A 15,877-nucleotide genomic window follows, 5' to 3' on the forward strand; every position below is an offset into this window, starting at 1 on the left:
GCAACACCATTATGTTTGATTTTATACTTTATATAAAGTGGAGTGATACTGAATGTATGCTGTTGTTCATGGCATTTTAATGCTAGGGTAATTCATGTTTTCTTTCAACCTGAACAATTAAAAAAAATGTGAAAGACAAGAGAAACCAAAAACACTAGAAGCCCAAACCACTCATCATTTTGGTATTTTTCCTGATGGTCTTCTGTGCAAGGAGCAGAGGTATGCATGTGGCATGCCTACATTCACACCTGCACAGGAATGGGACTACATCACACACCCAACCTTATAACCTCTGTACCTTCTATTTCCTCCACAATTTATTGGTAACATTGTTCCATTTATAAGCTTCATGTTTAACAGAACCGTCTATCTCAGACGGACATGTGTCTCCTCTGAGAGCCTTGAGTCCTATTTCGCAGCCCCCACGGTGGTGGCTGGATTATGGGATTTGGTGGGAAGGCTGTAGCCGTGGGAGAGGAAGGGCCCGGCCTGCAGGCGCTCTGCCCCATAGCCCTGGCCACTCCCATTGGCCAGAAAGCCATGGGTCACCCAGTAAATGCTCTTTCTTCTTTCCTTTTCCTGTAGCACTGGTGTCATTTATGGCTTTGTGGCAAACCACCACCTAACAACCCAGATGGGAAGGAGTCGGAAACTGGCAGACAGCAATTTCAGAGACCTGAGAACTCTCCTGAATGTGACTCCAGAGGTAAACCGACAATCTGTGTATCCCAGGGTGCTTTGTGTTCAGGGCCTTTTAGAGTTACTGTTTTCTATTTGGAATCTCTTTTAGACTTTCTAGAAATCCAGTGAATCAACCTAGACAGATGTAATCTTTTAATTTTGTAGATGAAGAAATAAAAGCCTGAATTTAATTTCCAAAATCTTCTTGATTTTCAAAAAAGTACAGGGGCATAATTTCAGAATTGGTATTTTTATTTTAAATTTTATTTTGTCTAAAGATAAGACACAACTATAGAACTTATTATACAAGTGTCTAACTATTTTAAGGGTCATGGTTTTTATGAAAAAAAAATCTTTAGGAGCTACCATCCTTTCTGGCTATATAACTCCCTGTGGTTTGCATGAAGTCATTCTTGTAATGAATCCTTTCTGCTTTATAAACACCCATTTGCTAATATCTGTATAGGTGTGCAAAACTCCTTGGGAAGGGACACATACCCACCCACAAATTGTTCTGGGGGAAGATACAGAATTGTTGGAGGGTCCTTTTCCTGGATCCCAGAAGCATGTTGCCTATTCAGAACATTGGTCTGAAAAATGCCTCAGCAGATATCAGCCCGAACACATGATGCCAAGGTCACGGCCACCAACATGTGGAAAAGGGTGTCCTCCTAATGGGCTCACTAGCAAGAGCCTGCCCCAACCCATGGGCCGCCTCACCCCAGGGAGGTGTTCTATACCAAGTTCATTGCATTCTGAAAAATACTAACACATTACGCAGTGTACTAATTTTTAAAATGTGGTTGGAACTAAAAGAGCAAAGTATGCAGGCATTTTAAAATAGACTAGAGAAGCTAGCATTATCCACAACTTTATGGTCTGTACCCAGAAGGAAATGTTTCATTTCCACGGTTGGTCAATAAAAGTGCTCAAATTTTTTACCCATCATTCTATAGACTCCAAAACACTTTTTAGCATCATTCTGTAGACTCCAAAACACAAAGTTAGCAAAATTAAATTAAATACATAGCAATCACAGAGGGTGAACTTTGGGATTGCTTTCATTATCTTGGAAGGATAGTAAATTGCTATGACTTTGGGGGCAACTCGTCTAGTTCAAAACATAGGAAGAGCTCTAACAAATGTATAAAAAATTGGGCAGAGGATGTGAGTACTTGATTTGACAGAGGAAGTATAACTGGCCCCAAACATAATAAGGCAGTGAAGGTTACTCTAGGAATTGGAGAAATGAAAAATTAAATGGTGATGTACATTTTCAGTAAGGAGATGGGTAACTGAGACAGTGGACAGGAGAGTGAGCAGCCAGGCCCTTCAGTGGCCAGCTCGGTAAGAACCATGGAATAAAGTTGTCCTACTATGTTACATTATAAATGGCCTCACATTCTTAGTTCCTTGAATCAAGAGGCAGATTTGTTACAATCCCTCGAATCTCGTCTGCCCTGTGATTTGCTTTGACCAAAAGAAAGCAGCCGATGGGATGTTGTGCCAGGCTTGCCCCGAGGCTTTGAGAGGCCTTGCAGCGAACACCCTTGTTCTCTTGCACTGAGCCCACCGCATGAAAACACCCAGGGTGGCCTCTTGGAAAGTGAGAGACCATGTAGAGAGAGGGGTCCCTTTGTCCCCAGCCAAGCTGGCACCAAGCAGATGACCCATATGGCCCATCCATCCACAGACTCCTGAGCAATAATCAATCATGTTTCTTAAGCTGGTGGGCTTTGGAGTGTTATTGAGAAGTCTGGGTGCCAGAAATATAAACACATGTAAGAACCTGCTTGCTTTTCAAAATGTTCTGGTTCAGGATAAATTTTGTATGTTGAGTGGCTTTGGACCTTAGAAGAAGAGGTTTCATTTAATTCTTTTTTTTTTTTTTTTTTTTTAGCAAATCAACTATGTAACAGGCCAGTATACTACCACCAAGAAAAAGGCATTCTCAGATCTGGATAGTGAGTAAAACTTTAAGTTGTCTCCAGTTGGTTTGTTGTGTTGGCTATAAGATGCTGTGGCCATCTCCCATAACATGTGGTCTAAGAACGGAAGTGTACTGTTTCTGACATTTCTGTGTGAAAGGAGGGAAAAAACAGGAAATTTCTATGGAGTTATGGACAGTTTGCGACTGGTCACTCCATGACTAAACCTAGCACTTACTGTGAGAATATTTTTGCTTTCTGGCAGTCCCAAGTGTCCGTTCTTCCATCCCCAGGTGTGTGAGGAAGCAGGTCACTGTCAGGACACTGCCAGAGACAGCAGAGGGCCCCCCAGGGAAAGCCCTGGGCTTCAGAAATTGAGGGTGGGTGGTGCTAGTCCCTGCTTGCCCACAGGAAGGGGCACTGCCCAGTTCAGCGGTTGTCAGCCAGGGTCAGTTTGCCTTCCAGGCAACATTTGGCAACAGCTGGAGACATTTTGGTTGTCCCCACAGGGTGGGGGTGGAGGGCAGTGCTGCTGGCATCTGTGGTGGAGGCCAGGGATGCTGCCAAACTTCCCACAACACACAGGACAGCCCCCACAGCAAAGGGAGATCTGGCCCCAAATGTCAGCGGTGCCACAGCTGAGAAACCTGGCCCAGCTGACGAGATTAGGGATGAGCAATTACAGTCAACATGATAAACATCTGTGTTCTCAGCACCGGGTTGCCCTGCTATGCGAAGGCAGAGTGTTCCTATGAAACTTTCGTAAGCTGAAATGGCGTAAAGAAAAGAAGGAATTGCCATTAATTTATATGGAAAAAAACTTGAGCATTCCCAGACCCAAAAAATCACCTCTCTTAGGCTTTTCTGATAACATAAGATGAACCTTGACAACAGGTGTACAAAATACACCGAGATGAAGCACGGATGTTCCCAGACACGTGGAAGCTCTGGCAGCTCGACCCAGGGCAGGGCCGGCTGGGGCCACCCTCGCCACCCTGGGGGCTGGCTGCCTCCCCAGGCTCCTGCAGAGCATGCTGAATGCTCTCCCCGCTTTGGGGGTTATGTTTGTTTTTCATGAAAGACAAAATCCTCTTTGGATTTCTTTCCTTTAGCGAAAACAGACACCGACACGTGTCTTTTAAGAAAACAGTGGTGTAACAGGAACTTTCGGGAAATGGGGATTAAACGCCAAGTCTGAGTCTGTGCTGATTCACTTCTCACCGGGCCCAGCGGGTCTGGGGTCTTAGAAGAGGGGGAAGGCATCTCCACAGGACTCAAGCCTAAACAGGGTCTAGAATGAAAATGGGATTTCACGGCAGGAAAGACTGAAGATGATTTTCCAGACAGCGAAATCCTGCAGAGTGAGAATGAGTGGGAGGAGGGAAAGAAACGAGTGGAACCCACCCTCACAGTTCCTTATGCTTCTTTGAATTTAGATATCAAAACATTGCTAGGCGGTGGAATCCATAAACGACTAAAACCTAAAGTGATCCCTGTTCTTGATGACATCAAGGCCATGGCGGAAGGTAAGCGCTGAGACAGAAGTGACCGAGAACGGCCCACTCAGAAGTCTGGGGTCGCCCAGGCTTCCTTCCTGTACTCCCTGGTTGTTGGCTGGGGCAAGAGCCACAGGCTGTGGTCATGCACACAGTCCATGGAAAGACACGCTGCCTCACAAGAAAAGCCTGGGCATTCACGGGCAGTTGCTTTCCTGGTAAAAAAAGGCATTTGAAATAATAGTGGCAGAATTTGACAGGAGCCCACCACCTGTTTTTGTAAAGTTATTGGAACACAGCATATTCCTCTGGTTGGATATCCTCTGTGGCTGCTTAGACGCTGTGATGACAGAGTTGAACAGTTGCAGCAGTGACCCTGTGGCCCACAGAGCCTAAAATATTTACTGTCTGACCCTTTACAGTGAAAGCTTGTCAATTCCTGCTGGACGAGAAGCCTAGACAATTTTAGGTCTTTTGAGGTCTATGATTACTCTTTCCTTTTCCCTGTAAAGGAAAGTAGGGAAGTTTTTCAGAGTAGGAGTATACATATGTATCTTAGGCCATTCAGTCAGTGATGTAAGGGAGCAGGTATGTTGATTTTAAACAACTGCAATGGAAAAAAAGACCTCCCAGCTCTTCCAAATGTTGAGGAGATGTCAGTGCTAGGTCTTTGAAAAAGAGGACAATTTCATCTATGTAAAACATTTGTCATTTTGCCAATTTGAATTTTACTTTGATGAACTAATATTCCCGAGAAAATGGGCCATAAAGGAAGGGATTGTGTAAAAGCTGGAAATTTATGCCTGTGCCTTTTGGCATTCCTCCTCCCCCTTAGAGTTCAAGGACTCAGACGAAAGCCAGGAGTTGGTAAGATTAGTCTTCTCTAACTGAGAAGGACTTGCCTATGTCCTTCTTGACCCAGCAAAGGGTCCGGCTACTGCCTGAAGGCGTGTCACCTGCTGTGATGGCTCAGCCGTCTCCAGACCTGTTCTCATCCCCAACCAGTTCCTTTCGCTGGAAGGAAACTGAAGCCCAGGAAAGGGATGTGACTGCTAAGACCCATGCCTCTGCCTGGCTTCCCTAGCTTTTTACATGGAGCTCTCCCTCCCTCCCTCTTTTCCTTCCTCCCTCCTTCCCTCCTCCCTCCTGCACCTGGCCCCTGCCCATCATTCCTGTCACTTCCTGTCTGCAGCCACCAGCCCCCACCTTCCATTCCAGGCCAGGACTCTCAGTATCCTTCTGTTGTACGTCCCTGAAGATGTTGTTCTCCTTCACATCCCTCTATTGGGTGTAGTTCCTCCGCCCGAAATGCCCCGGAACCTCCCCCTTCATCTTACCCACCTACCAAACCACGGCTAAGGCTTCTCTCCTCTGCAGACTTCCCCTCACATCCAACCTCCTCCTTCCACATAATACAACATGACAACCTCTTAATTTCTGCTTCTTGCTTGGTAACCCTACATATATGGCTCATCTGTAGTAGTCACAGCATTCCCTCTCTAATAGACAACAAGCTCCTTAAAGACAAGACCTGCTGATCTTGTTCACCTCTTTATTTCCATGGCAGGTGTGGGGACTCCTGGCCTGGTGTCTGGCCTGGAGCAGGTTATCATTTCTTGAATGAATAAATGCTGGCAACCCTTAACTTTGTTTTCTAAGAATATTACAACTTCACTCGTTATAAAGTAGAAAATGGATTATATTCTTTCACAGTCCTGCCTCAGTGGCTAGACAACTCCCTTTGAGTCAACAAGCTTCCTGATCTTTTACTTTTAATGTCTATAGTTTTACAACTATATTTTATTTGTGTAACTTGGTGAATTTTTTTTTTTAGTTGTCTTCAGTACACTTTATGGATGTATCTATATCTATCTATCTTGATAAGATTAAAATTGTTTTCATTGCTTTGGGAATTTGGGGCAATTCTTCTAATGAGAGGTCTTTCGAAGGTGCCGTTGCTGTGGTGTCAATGCCAAAGATCCATTCAGCGGCTTAAACAATAGGAAATATCACACGTGACAAGGTCCTGGAGGTATAATGGCTCCAGGGTTAGTTGATTAAGGGGTTCAGCAACATTGTCTAGAAGCCCCCTGCTCCTCATCCCCTCTGCTGTCCCAGTGTACTGGCATGGTTCCCAGCATCACATCACACGCAGTTGGAGCTGCCAGAGCTATCTTGAGAATATTACATTCTCAATTGGCAGAGGTGATGGTGTGCCACCTCTGAACTTCCATGTCTCTCCCATCACTCACTCTGGGAAGCCAACTGCCATGTCAGGAGCAGCCTTAGAGAGAGGCCCACATGGTGAAGAATGGAGGCCTCTTGCCAACCCCGTCACTGAGTCAGGAAACCAGTCCTCCAGCGCCGGTCAAGCTCCCTGTGAATGCAGCCCCGAGTGCAGCCTCACGAGAGCTCTGGACCCAGAATCGCCCTCAGATACTGTGTGAGATAAACAATGTATGGAGTTTTAAGCTGCCAACTTTGGGGCTAATTTGTTCCACAGCAATAATAATAATAAGGCAAGCAATCAACCGTGTCAGTTATGTTCCTATAAGCCATTAATTTATTGTCCAGGCTCCAGCACATGTAGAAGGAGACACAGAAGCCGCTGATTCCCCTCGTCAGTACAGACTGTTATTTGTGATTCATCAAATTTATAATACTCCTTGATGTTAAGACAGCATATATTGTCAGACCATTGGTTTAATAGGTATCTTTCTTGGGAAAGAAGCACGTATCTCATTAGATGCAAATCCTGATTAAACACGCATCCTCATTTTACTAAATGCAACAAAAAAAACCAAAATGAGCCACTGAACCAGGGAAATAGGATAATTTTTTAAACTCTGAAAGATGACCCACTATTGAGCCAAAAAATAATGAATGAAAGAATACATACACAGAAAGTGATAACTGGTGAGGCACTGATTTAGCGGAAGTCAGTGTATGAGAGTGGTGACCTCTCTTCCTGTTAATTAGTGCATCACCTTATGACTGAGCGTCACAGTTCTTTCCTGTGATAACCGCATTCACCACGCAAAGTGAACCCTTCATGGTCATGGCTGAGAAATGGCCCAAACCACATGTTATTGCCCTTTATGGAAAATTAAGTGGCACTTAAGTCATTGAGAGAGCCAACAAAGGACCTTGGCAGGGTGTTTATAAGGAGAGCATCAGGTCTACTCAAAGATGAAAGGGTGAATCTTTCTTACTTGAAAAGATATTTGAAACAGTGAAAAACACTTTCCTGGGTTTTAGTCCATTTTTACACTAAAGCCAAGATGTCCTTGGTCTGGGAGGTAAGTGGGGCCTTCCACTCACAGAAAGGTGGACCTCCCTATATTCTCTTTTTTGTTGGCTTCTATACCAAACCAAGCCAAACAAAATAGATTTCAGAGGGAGAGAGGGAGAGAGGGATGTGCCCAGGCTTGCTTTGACCCTTAGCTAGGTAAGGTCTAGAGATGTTTCTAGCAGAGATTTCAAAGCACTCTGTTCCTTGAATGCTGGCATTTCTTTTCACCTGGAAGTTGTCACAGGTTGGTACCAAGGAGTACACCTTCCTGTAAAGCTTCCTCCCAAATGACCACCCCAACCAACGGTGCTAACAGCCCCTCCTAAGCTTTATTGTCCATGCAAAGCCACTTGGCCTGCACCACACTGATGACATGTCCATGTTCTGCAGAGAAGTAGGAAGTTGATGCCTGATATTTGCAAAGGATGTCACAGTGTTTAAGGCATCTTCCGAAGTATATACCTTAATCCATGTAATTGTCACAGTGTCCCCGGGAGACTGGCAGAGGAGCTCTAATGAGCCCCGTATTATAAATAAAAGCCATATGACATGCCTAGAGCTTGAAGTCTACATTCTCTGGTTAAATCTAATGCTTTTTTTTCCAGTACTTGCTGAAAGGCTCGTAGTACTCTGCTTTAGAATAATCCAGAGGTAGAGATTTTTAAAGTTCAGGAAGAGCCCCCTGTGCTGTCTAACCAGGCAGTGTCCTTTACCAACAGGGGGACACCAAAAGCAGGGAGGAACCCGTTTGGGGATGAGGAGCCCACACTCATCCAACTGGCCAAATAAGTGAGCTTCAGGCCACTGTGAGAGGGAAGGAGCTTGTTGAATAGAACAAATTTCACCCTAAAGTTGGCAGGTCTTTCCTGCCTGGGTCCTCTGAAAATTCAGTCTTCATAAGCTGAGTTAAGTAAAAGGTGCTTCGTCATTTTCCAAATGTCTTAGAATTTGGGTTTTAACATCCAGAAGTTATTTGGGAGAGTTTTTCCGTCTCTCGCCATGATGGCTCTGATGATACATTCCTTCCTGTCAAGCAGCAGAATGATGTTTTCTGTACTGCCGAAGGGAGACCCCCACATGATCAGTACCCCAAGAGACCTGAATCAGCGGTCCTTAACCTTTTTGTTGCTGTGAACTGGTGACCACTGTGGACCTTTTCTCAGGCTGTTTGTAAATGCATAATACAAAAGATGAAAGGTCACCAAAGAGACCAACTGGATTGAAATGTCAAACTATTAGAAAGGTGAATTTATAATGTAATAAGATACTTCTTTCTTAAGCCCATTAACTAACAGCATCTAGAAACCCTGATAACTACCATTATTTCAGTGTAATAATGAGCATACACATAGTATCTGTTTGTCAGATATTAGCAAAAAATTGAATATTGAATGAAAATACTTGTGATTTCTTTGGTGACAGAGACACTGACAGACATGCACTGTCTGCTTTCATAATAGAATAAAAGGCTGAATTTTAATTCAAGGCTAGTGGAAGTGAAGATTTCCAGATCCCTTTGAATTCCATCCACACAATAGAATTCACGCCAGCTTAAGAACCCCTGATTTTGTCTTGGATAGTTCAGACTTATCCAGGTAACCAGATTCCATCAGAAACAGGAGCTCCAGGCTGTCATCAGTGTTGAATGAATAGTCTCCAGGAATTATTTTGTCACTTGCCATTTGAGCATCTCTCCTGCAGAAAAGAAAAGGAAGCCAGGACGTTCTTCCCAGAGAAGTTCCCTTCCACGGCTGCTCCCCTCCCCACCCTCACACCCCTCGCCCCATCCTCCGTCTTAGCAGGAAACACTGCCTAACTGGCAGGAACAGCTATGAGGAGGTGGGGGCTGCTGGCGCCTTGTCCTCCCACCCAGAGAGTTCATCACTTATGTAAAATGCTGAACCTTCGCTTTTTGCTGTCTCCAGCATGGAGCAGCCTCCAGTGCCCTCATCATACGTTCAAGTGTTTGCACTTCACCAAAGGATTAATAATGAATTGGGCTGGCTCTTTGGCCTGCTACAGTCAAACCTCTTCAGTCATCTCTCTTCATGTCTCATAAACATCTCTTAGGGAACGATGTGCCATGTGCCTGGTACATACAGAAAGTCTGTCTCTATCTGGCTTTCAGCTAAGTAAGTTGTTGGCTCAAGTAACTGACACTAGCTTCAGGTGAGGCCTGACCCAGTGGTGAGATTCTGCCATCTAGCTGTTCCCTGAATGTCTGCATCATCCTAATGCAGACTCCCCCTGAAGTTGTAACTCCAGGCATGCTGTTTCTCCTCCTCAGCCAGATTTCCCTCCAGGTGGCCACCTGAGGTCCCAAGGCCATCTCTGAACCAGTGCTACACATGGGAAATGGGTTGGCTGTGGGCAGCCAGGATCCACTCCTTAAGTTGGAAGTAGAACCTATGTTATCCAAACACAGGTCTGCTGTGCAGGGAGAGAGGTGGCATGGCTTCTGAGATGTCAGCCACCAAAGTCTGCTACGAGTATTTGTAGCTATGACTGGCCATGAAGTAATAGTTAGAAAGCTATTGAGTGTTGAGGGCCTGCCATGTGCCGGCGATCTCTACACTGGGTGCTTTTCCTGCACTGTATTAGTCACTGCTCACAAAAGCTCTGGGTAGAGGGGTATGGTCACCTCCACTTTACCAACTCAAGGCAGTAAGGCTCAGAGACCATGTAATTTGTCCAAGATCAGGTAGCTGTGAAGTGCTGGATTTGGTATTCAGACCCAGGTCTGGCTATAAAGCCTGCACTGCCTGGACTCTACTAGATGGCATTGTGGGTTCATTTGGGAGTGTTAAGTTGCATGGTGGTCCTGTCCCATTCACAGAAGATAGCATGGAGTAATTCTGGAAGAGGAGCTTGGAATCTGGAGTTCCTGTGCTGGGGTAGCCCCGGGGTGATGCCAGGAACTGCCAGTCCCCTGGTCCCTCAGAAGTTAGTGCTTTTGGGATATTGGTCTTCCAAGATCCCATCCAGCTCCACCATTATGTGAAGATAAAGGCTGCCAACAGTTTATGAGGAAAGCAATGTGGTTGACGTGTACCTTTACTCTTTGCCCCATGGTGTGACTGATTTTTAATGTTTGAATTATAATTCTCTTTGGGTTAAAGGCAATTAGCAGACTTTACTTTTCTCTTCAGTACTGCCTACCTTAGTATTAAAATTCTATTTTTTTTTAACATCAGCCCAGAAAAATTAAAGTTTAGCTTCTGCTATTACCAGCGCTTCTTAAAATGTGCATAATAAACTGCTTCGGCAAATTTTTTGCCAAAAGTTCTTTGCAGGCTTATGTGTTTACTGGCTTCTGGAGATAGCAGAAACATGCAGATAGATTTGTGCAAATCATACTGGAGCTGCAGGTCAGGAGAAAATGTGCTGTGAGCCAGTAAAATGTTAATTAACTAATTGAGAATCTGAAATACTTTTCCACTGCTTTGAGATACATAATATATGTGATCTTTGTAGGCCTGGAATGATGCCCAGATATAATCCAGTAGACATTTTATAGACATAAAATGCTATGAAGCCTTTGGAAAATATATGTATTTATTACCTCTGAGTCCTTCTTGGGACATGACACAATAGTCCCCATAACCCAGAATGTCTATTGATGGTGCCTTAATGGACACACAGTTTCTGGGCCATCAATTTATTTTATCATCCTTCATTCTTTGTTGTTGTTTGTTGCCTTAAGATAATTTATTTTGTGAATTTCCACTTTGACTAAAATGGAAAGGGTTATAGGGTGTAAGCCACACACATTAAAAATGTGAGGTGTGCACTGTGTGGTATGAAGAGTATTTTGGAACTTGTTTGCATTATTCTGTTGTATTTTTCTAGTTGCAGACGGGTTTTTTGTTTCTTGTCTTGCTATGACATATTTCTTGAGCCTCTCTATGAGCTGTAACAGATCCATGCTTTGCTGATAATCCTGGGAGGGAGGTAGGAGAAGTGAGAAACTGAGGCCGAGAGACTCTGTGATAAAGTCTTAAATATTATTATAATCTCAAATATTGTGAAGCTACAACAGAACCAAAATTGAAGAGAAATGATTGTTTGAAGCAGACTTTAAGATTTTCTGCTCAGATAAGGTGATAGAATTTGGTCAGTCATCATACAGTCCAATCTGGGAGGCCTCCCCGGTCACTCACAGGCCTACTGGGACACAGTCTAGAATCAGACTCTCCTATAACTAGAAATGGCCCATCCAGTTTCCTAACTTACAAATGAGGAAGCGAAGGTTCCCCAGAGGTGAAAGAGTTTGCTGAAGGTGCTCTAACAATGTGACGGCAGAGCTGGGCTGAAACCTGAGAACACTTTTGGTGAGATTCCACCGCACGAAAGCATTAAAGTGTGTGTGTGTGTGTGTTTGTGTGGGTGTGTCTTTTGCATTCAAGGTTTATATGGTTGCCAGGGCAAGTTGGGGAAACTAGTTTTTAAGGGCATTGACAGTTTTCCTAGCAACACCCAATTGTGGCTTGACACTCGGCCATGTTTTTTCTGAGCCCCAAAGACTTTGTGTCTTAGAAGAAAAGCAGTGGCCTCTAATTTAAATTTCTCATCTATTACTTCTGTGGCTTGAAGTCACTGTAGAGAAGAGTTGTAATTCAGTAATTCCCTAGTTGGGAATACAGAGCTCTATGCCCCAGAGAAATCAGGATGGCAAACAATTATATTAAAGATTTCCTCACAGGGGCAGACCTTAGAGATACTGTGGGTTCAGTTCCAGACCACTGCAGTGAAGTGAATATTGCAATAGAGTGAGTTAAATGAATTTTTTGGTTTCCCAGTGCATATGAAATTTTGTTCACCCCACACTGTAGTCTACTAAGTGTGAAACAGCATTATGTCTAAGAAAACAATGTGTGCACCTTCATTAAAAAATACTTTATTGTTAAAAATGCCAACCGTCACCTGAGCTTTCAATATGTTGTAAACACTAATCACAGATCATCATAACAAATATAACAATATTGGAAAAGTTTGAAATATTGTGAGAGTTACCAAAATGTGACACAGAGACACAAAGTGAGAAATGCCACTTGTAAACAGGGGCTGACAGATTTGCAGGGTTGCCACAAACCTTCCATTTGTAAAAATCACAGTATCTGTGAAGTGCATTAAAATGAGTTATGCCTATAAAAGAATGTGTCCTAGGCTGGGGGGCTTCTAAGTAAAACAGATGCACTTAACTGCCATAGAGGAGTTTCAATCTGATCATCCTAATCATCACGTTTCATGGTGGTGGTGGCTTCACCACTTTCAGATGAGGAAACTGCTCAAGAACTTTAGGAGTCAACTTCTGGTTACACAGCAAGTAGTGAGACTGGAATCTGCACCTAGACCTGCCTGCATCCCAGTCCGTGCTGTTAACCATTGCTCTATGTTTAATTCCAGCTCTTTGAATATCCATGTCTAAAATATGCTCTGGGTCTGATTGGTTTTTACATGGGTTAAAACTGCACGGCACTGACGCTGCTTGCTCGTCGGGCTGGGCTCTTCAAGGCTCCCCTAGGGCGGCAACAGCTTTTCCTGCCGCTGCTGCGCGGGTGCTGGCCTGGTGTCTGCATCGCATTTCAGGGTTGGTGACTGGCCCCACTTATTGTTGAAGGAGCCCCCCGAGAGGGGAAGCTGGAGTGGCTGGAGTAGCCGACAGAGGCCAGCAATGTCCCCGGATTCCCCACCCAGGGGCTTCTCGGGGTGCCTTCCGATGTCATTCACGAGCTCATCTCAAGTTTCTTAGGGCACTTCTGTAGATGAGAAGGTATTTGCTGTTGCCAGCCTCGCTGTGCCTCTGTTCTGAAGTGGCTGTGTTCCCACAGCCATCAGAGAGACAAAGGAAGCCCTGATGAATGTGAACATTACCTTAAATGAGATAAAAAATTCAACTGCGCAGCTGAACACCAGCCTGAGTGCCGTGAAAAGGAACGTGGAGCAATCCCTCAACGACCCCATGTGCTCTGTGCACTCAGTGTCTGCCACCTGCAACGACATCAGAAGGTCTCTAAGCCAGCTGGATGACAACGTCAACTTGGATCAGGTGAGGAGGGTGACCTTGCCGTGGGGAGGTGTCCCTGGGGCATGGGGACAGCTGGGCAGGGCTAACGTGTGGGTGCACCTGTCCGGCATGGGGGCCTGGGTCTCTGTCAGCCTTCTTACTTACACACCATAACCACGCTGGAGTGGCCTCAGCAGGAAAGAAGGAATGACGGGAAACCTCTAACTGAGAGTTTTCTGCAGTTGATTCAGTGGAACATATCAGAACAAATTCAGATTTGAAAAGAAAAAGGAAGCAGAATACATTTTGAGGATCTTTAAAAATTAAAATATATTTCATTTTTAAATGATGTGCCTAATGTATTAGCCACATATGCCTAGAATAAAAGCATTTGGAGCAAACTGAATATCTTTTGTCATCACTGAACAGTTTTTTAGAGCCTAGAATCTACACTTGTATTTAAGTTGAGATGGAGAACGGTGGAGTAACTTTTCATTTTTTTGTACTTTAAAACATGCAGAAGATTTGCAAGATTGTTACCAGGACTCCCTGTCTACACCCTTTACCCAGATTCACCAATTGTCAACATTTTGCTCCATTTGCTTAATCATATTATTTTCTCTTTATCTATCTTTGTGTCGATCATTTATCTGTTCATATCCTCACATATATGCATAAAATACTATGCATTTTGATCTTTTTACAATCATTTGGAGGTAAATCACAGACACTATGTCCTCTTAGCCCTAAATATTTCACGGTGTTTCCTAACTTTACATAACCATTAACACAATTATCAAAACTAGGACATAGAACACTGACAATACTACCGTCTAATTCAGTTGATAATACGAATCTGCCAATTTTTCTAAAAATGCTATTTACAACGGTTTTTTTTTCTCCAGTCTAAGGTCAAGTCCAGGCTCATACGTGGTTTTCAGGGGTCATGTCCCTTCAGTTCTTTTCATCTGGACCACTTTCTCAGTCTGCCTTTTCCTTTTGTAGAAAAGGAAATTTTTGAGGACTGGAGGCCATTGACTTTCTAGAACGGCCTTCCATTGAGGTTCATCCACTGCCCCAGGATTAGAGCTCTGCGTGTTTCTCAGGGATGTCACAAAGGTGATCCCATGCCCTCCTTGGGACCTCGTGTCAGGGTGCATGAAGTTTGTCCCAGAACCGCTTAAAGGTAGAACGCTTTCTGTCTGTGTGTAAAGTTACCAATGAAAAATTTATTCCAGACCACTCACCAATATAACCATGGACTGTGTTGCTTTCAAACACATTTTTAAAAAGTTCGCTTACAACTTTATTCAATAGTCAGTACTTGCAAGCGTGAGGTCACACATACTCAGTCTGTGTTAAATTTCCTTCTCTCATTTTTAGCCAATTTCAGCAGGAGGCCTCCAGGCATCTAAAAAGTAGGGCCTGAAGAGACCATTCTGAGTGAAATGTTTTTTTCCCAAGCAATACTGTGCAAAAGGAATAAGACAAATTCATTTTCTTTAATATGGAAAGAGACTTTGGGATTTAGATGTAACATCACTCCCTTTTTTATGACAAATGATTTTGGGGGTAACCATACCACTTCATGTTTTGTTTTATACATTTTCAGCTTCCACCTTTGGATCAGCCAATGAATAATGTTAATGATGTTCTTCAAACGGATTTGTCCAGCCTAGTCCAAGAGGTATGTTTCTTGGAAAAACTGCAGTAGCTTAGTTTATATACCATGTTATGGGGTAGACCAGTGCATTAGAAAATAGGTAACAGCAAAAAAGTAGTGAAATTCCAGTGAGGGGTTACCAGGAAGGGTCATGAGTCTTACACTTCAGGTAAGTTTGTTCATGACAATTCAGGAAATTTTTATTAAGTATCTGTTATGTGCAAAGCACCATAAGAGATAAAAAGAAAAACACAATCTCATCTGCCTATGGCTCAGAATTTGATGGTGCAGGGCTGGACCCCCTACTGATTCTACCACAAGATGCCCCCCATCTCCCACTCTGCCTGTGAGTCCGCCACGTTGGTTTTCTTTCTTCCCACTTGTACACTTTTGCACATGCTGACTGACCCTCTCTTTTCTCCCTTTCCCTTGGCTAGCTACTTTAGCTACTAAGTATTAGCTATTTTAATCTTATACCACTTTCTTAATGAGGCCTCTCCTGAGCATCTTCACCAGATCAACCCCCTTTTAATACATTCTTGAAGCATTGTGAATATTCTTTGTTAAGTTGAGCATAGCTGTAAGTATTGCTTTAATGTCTTGGTTGCCCTACTGGACTGCTATGGTGAGCCCTAAAAGGCAGGAACCACACTGGGCTAGAATACTGTGATTCCCCCAATAGTCTACCAGTTGTTGCTGTTTATTCAACCATATATTGAGTGCTCAATAAGTAACTCTTTGTAGATTATGATTCAGTAAGAGTACCCTGGGCCTCTAAGAAAGGAAGAGAAATAGTTTTCTTCTTGACTC

At 43.7% G+C, this 15,877-nt stretch overlaps 1 protein-coding gene across 7 annotated transcripts in view; it reads left to right on the forward strand.

Annotated features, from left to right (window-relative positions):
- The window catches only part of PROM1 (prominin 1), a 115,544-nt gene that overhangs the window by 71,520 nt on the left and 28,147 nt on the right, over positions 1-15,877 (forward strand). For all 7 annotated transcript variants that reach the window (XM_073237813.1, XM_073237814.1, XM_073237807.1 and 4 more), the window contains exons 5-9: positions 586-706; positions 2,582-2,645; positions 4,046-4,135; positions 13,229-13,446; positions 15,017-15,091. In XM_073237813.1, the coding sequence (XP_073093914.1) occupies positions 586-706; positions 2,582-2,645; positions 4,046-4,135; positions 13,229-13,446; positions 15,017-15,091 (568 nt within the window). The remainder of the gene's footprint in view (positions 1-585; positions 707-2,581; positions 2,646-4,045; positions 4,136-13,228; positions 13,447-15,016; positions 15,092-15,877) is intronic.

Source organism: Manis javanica, chromosome 5, assembly GCF_040802235.1.
Source record: "Manis javanica isolate MJ-LG chromosome 5, MJ_LKY, whole genome shotgun sequence".
Classification (NCBI taxonomy): Eukaryota; Metazoa; Chordata; class Mammalia; order Pholidota; family Manidae; genus Manis; species Manis javanica.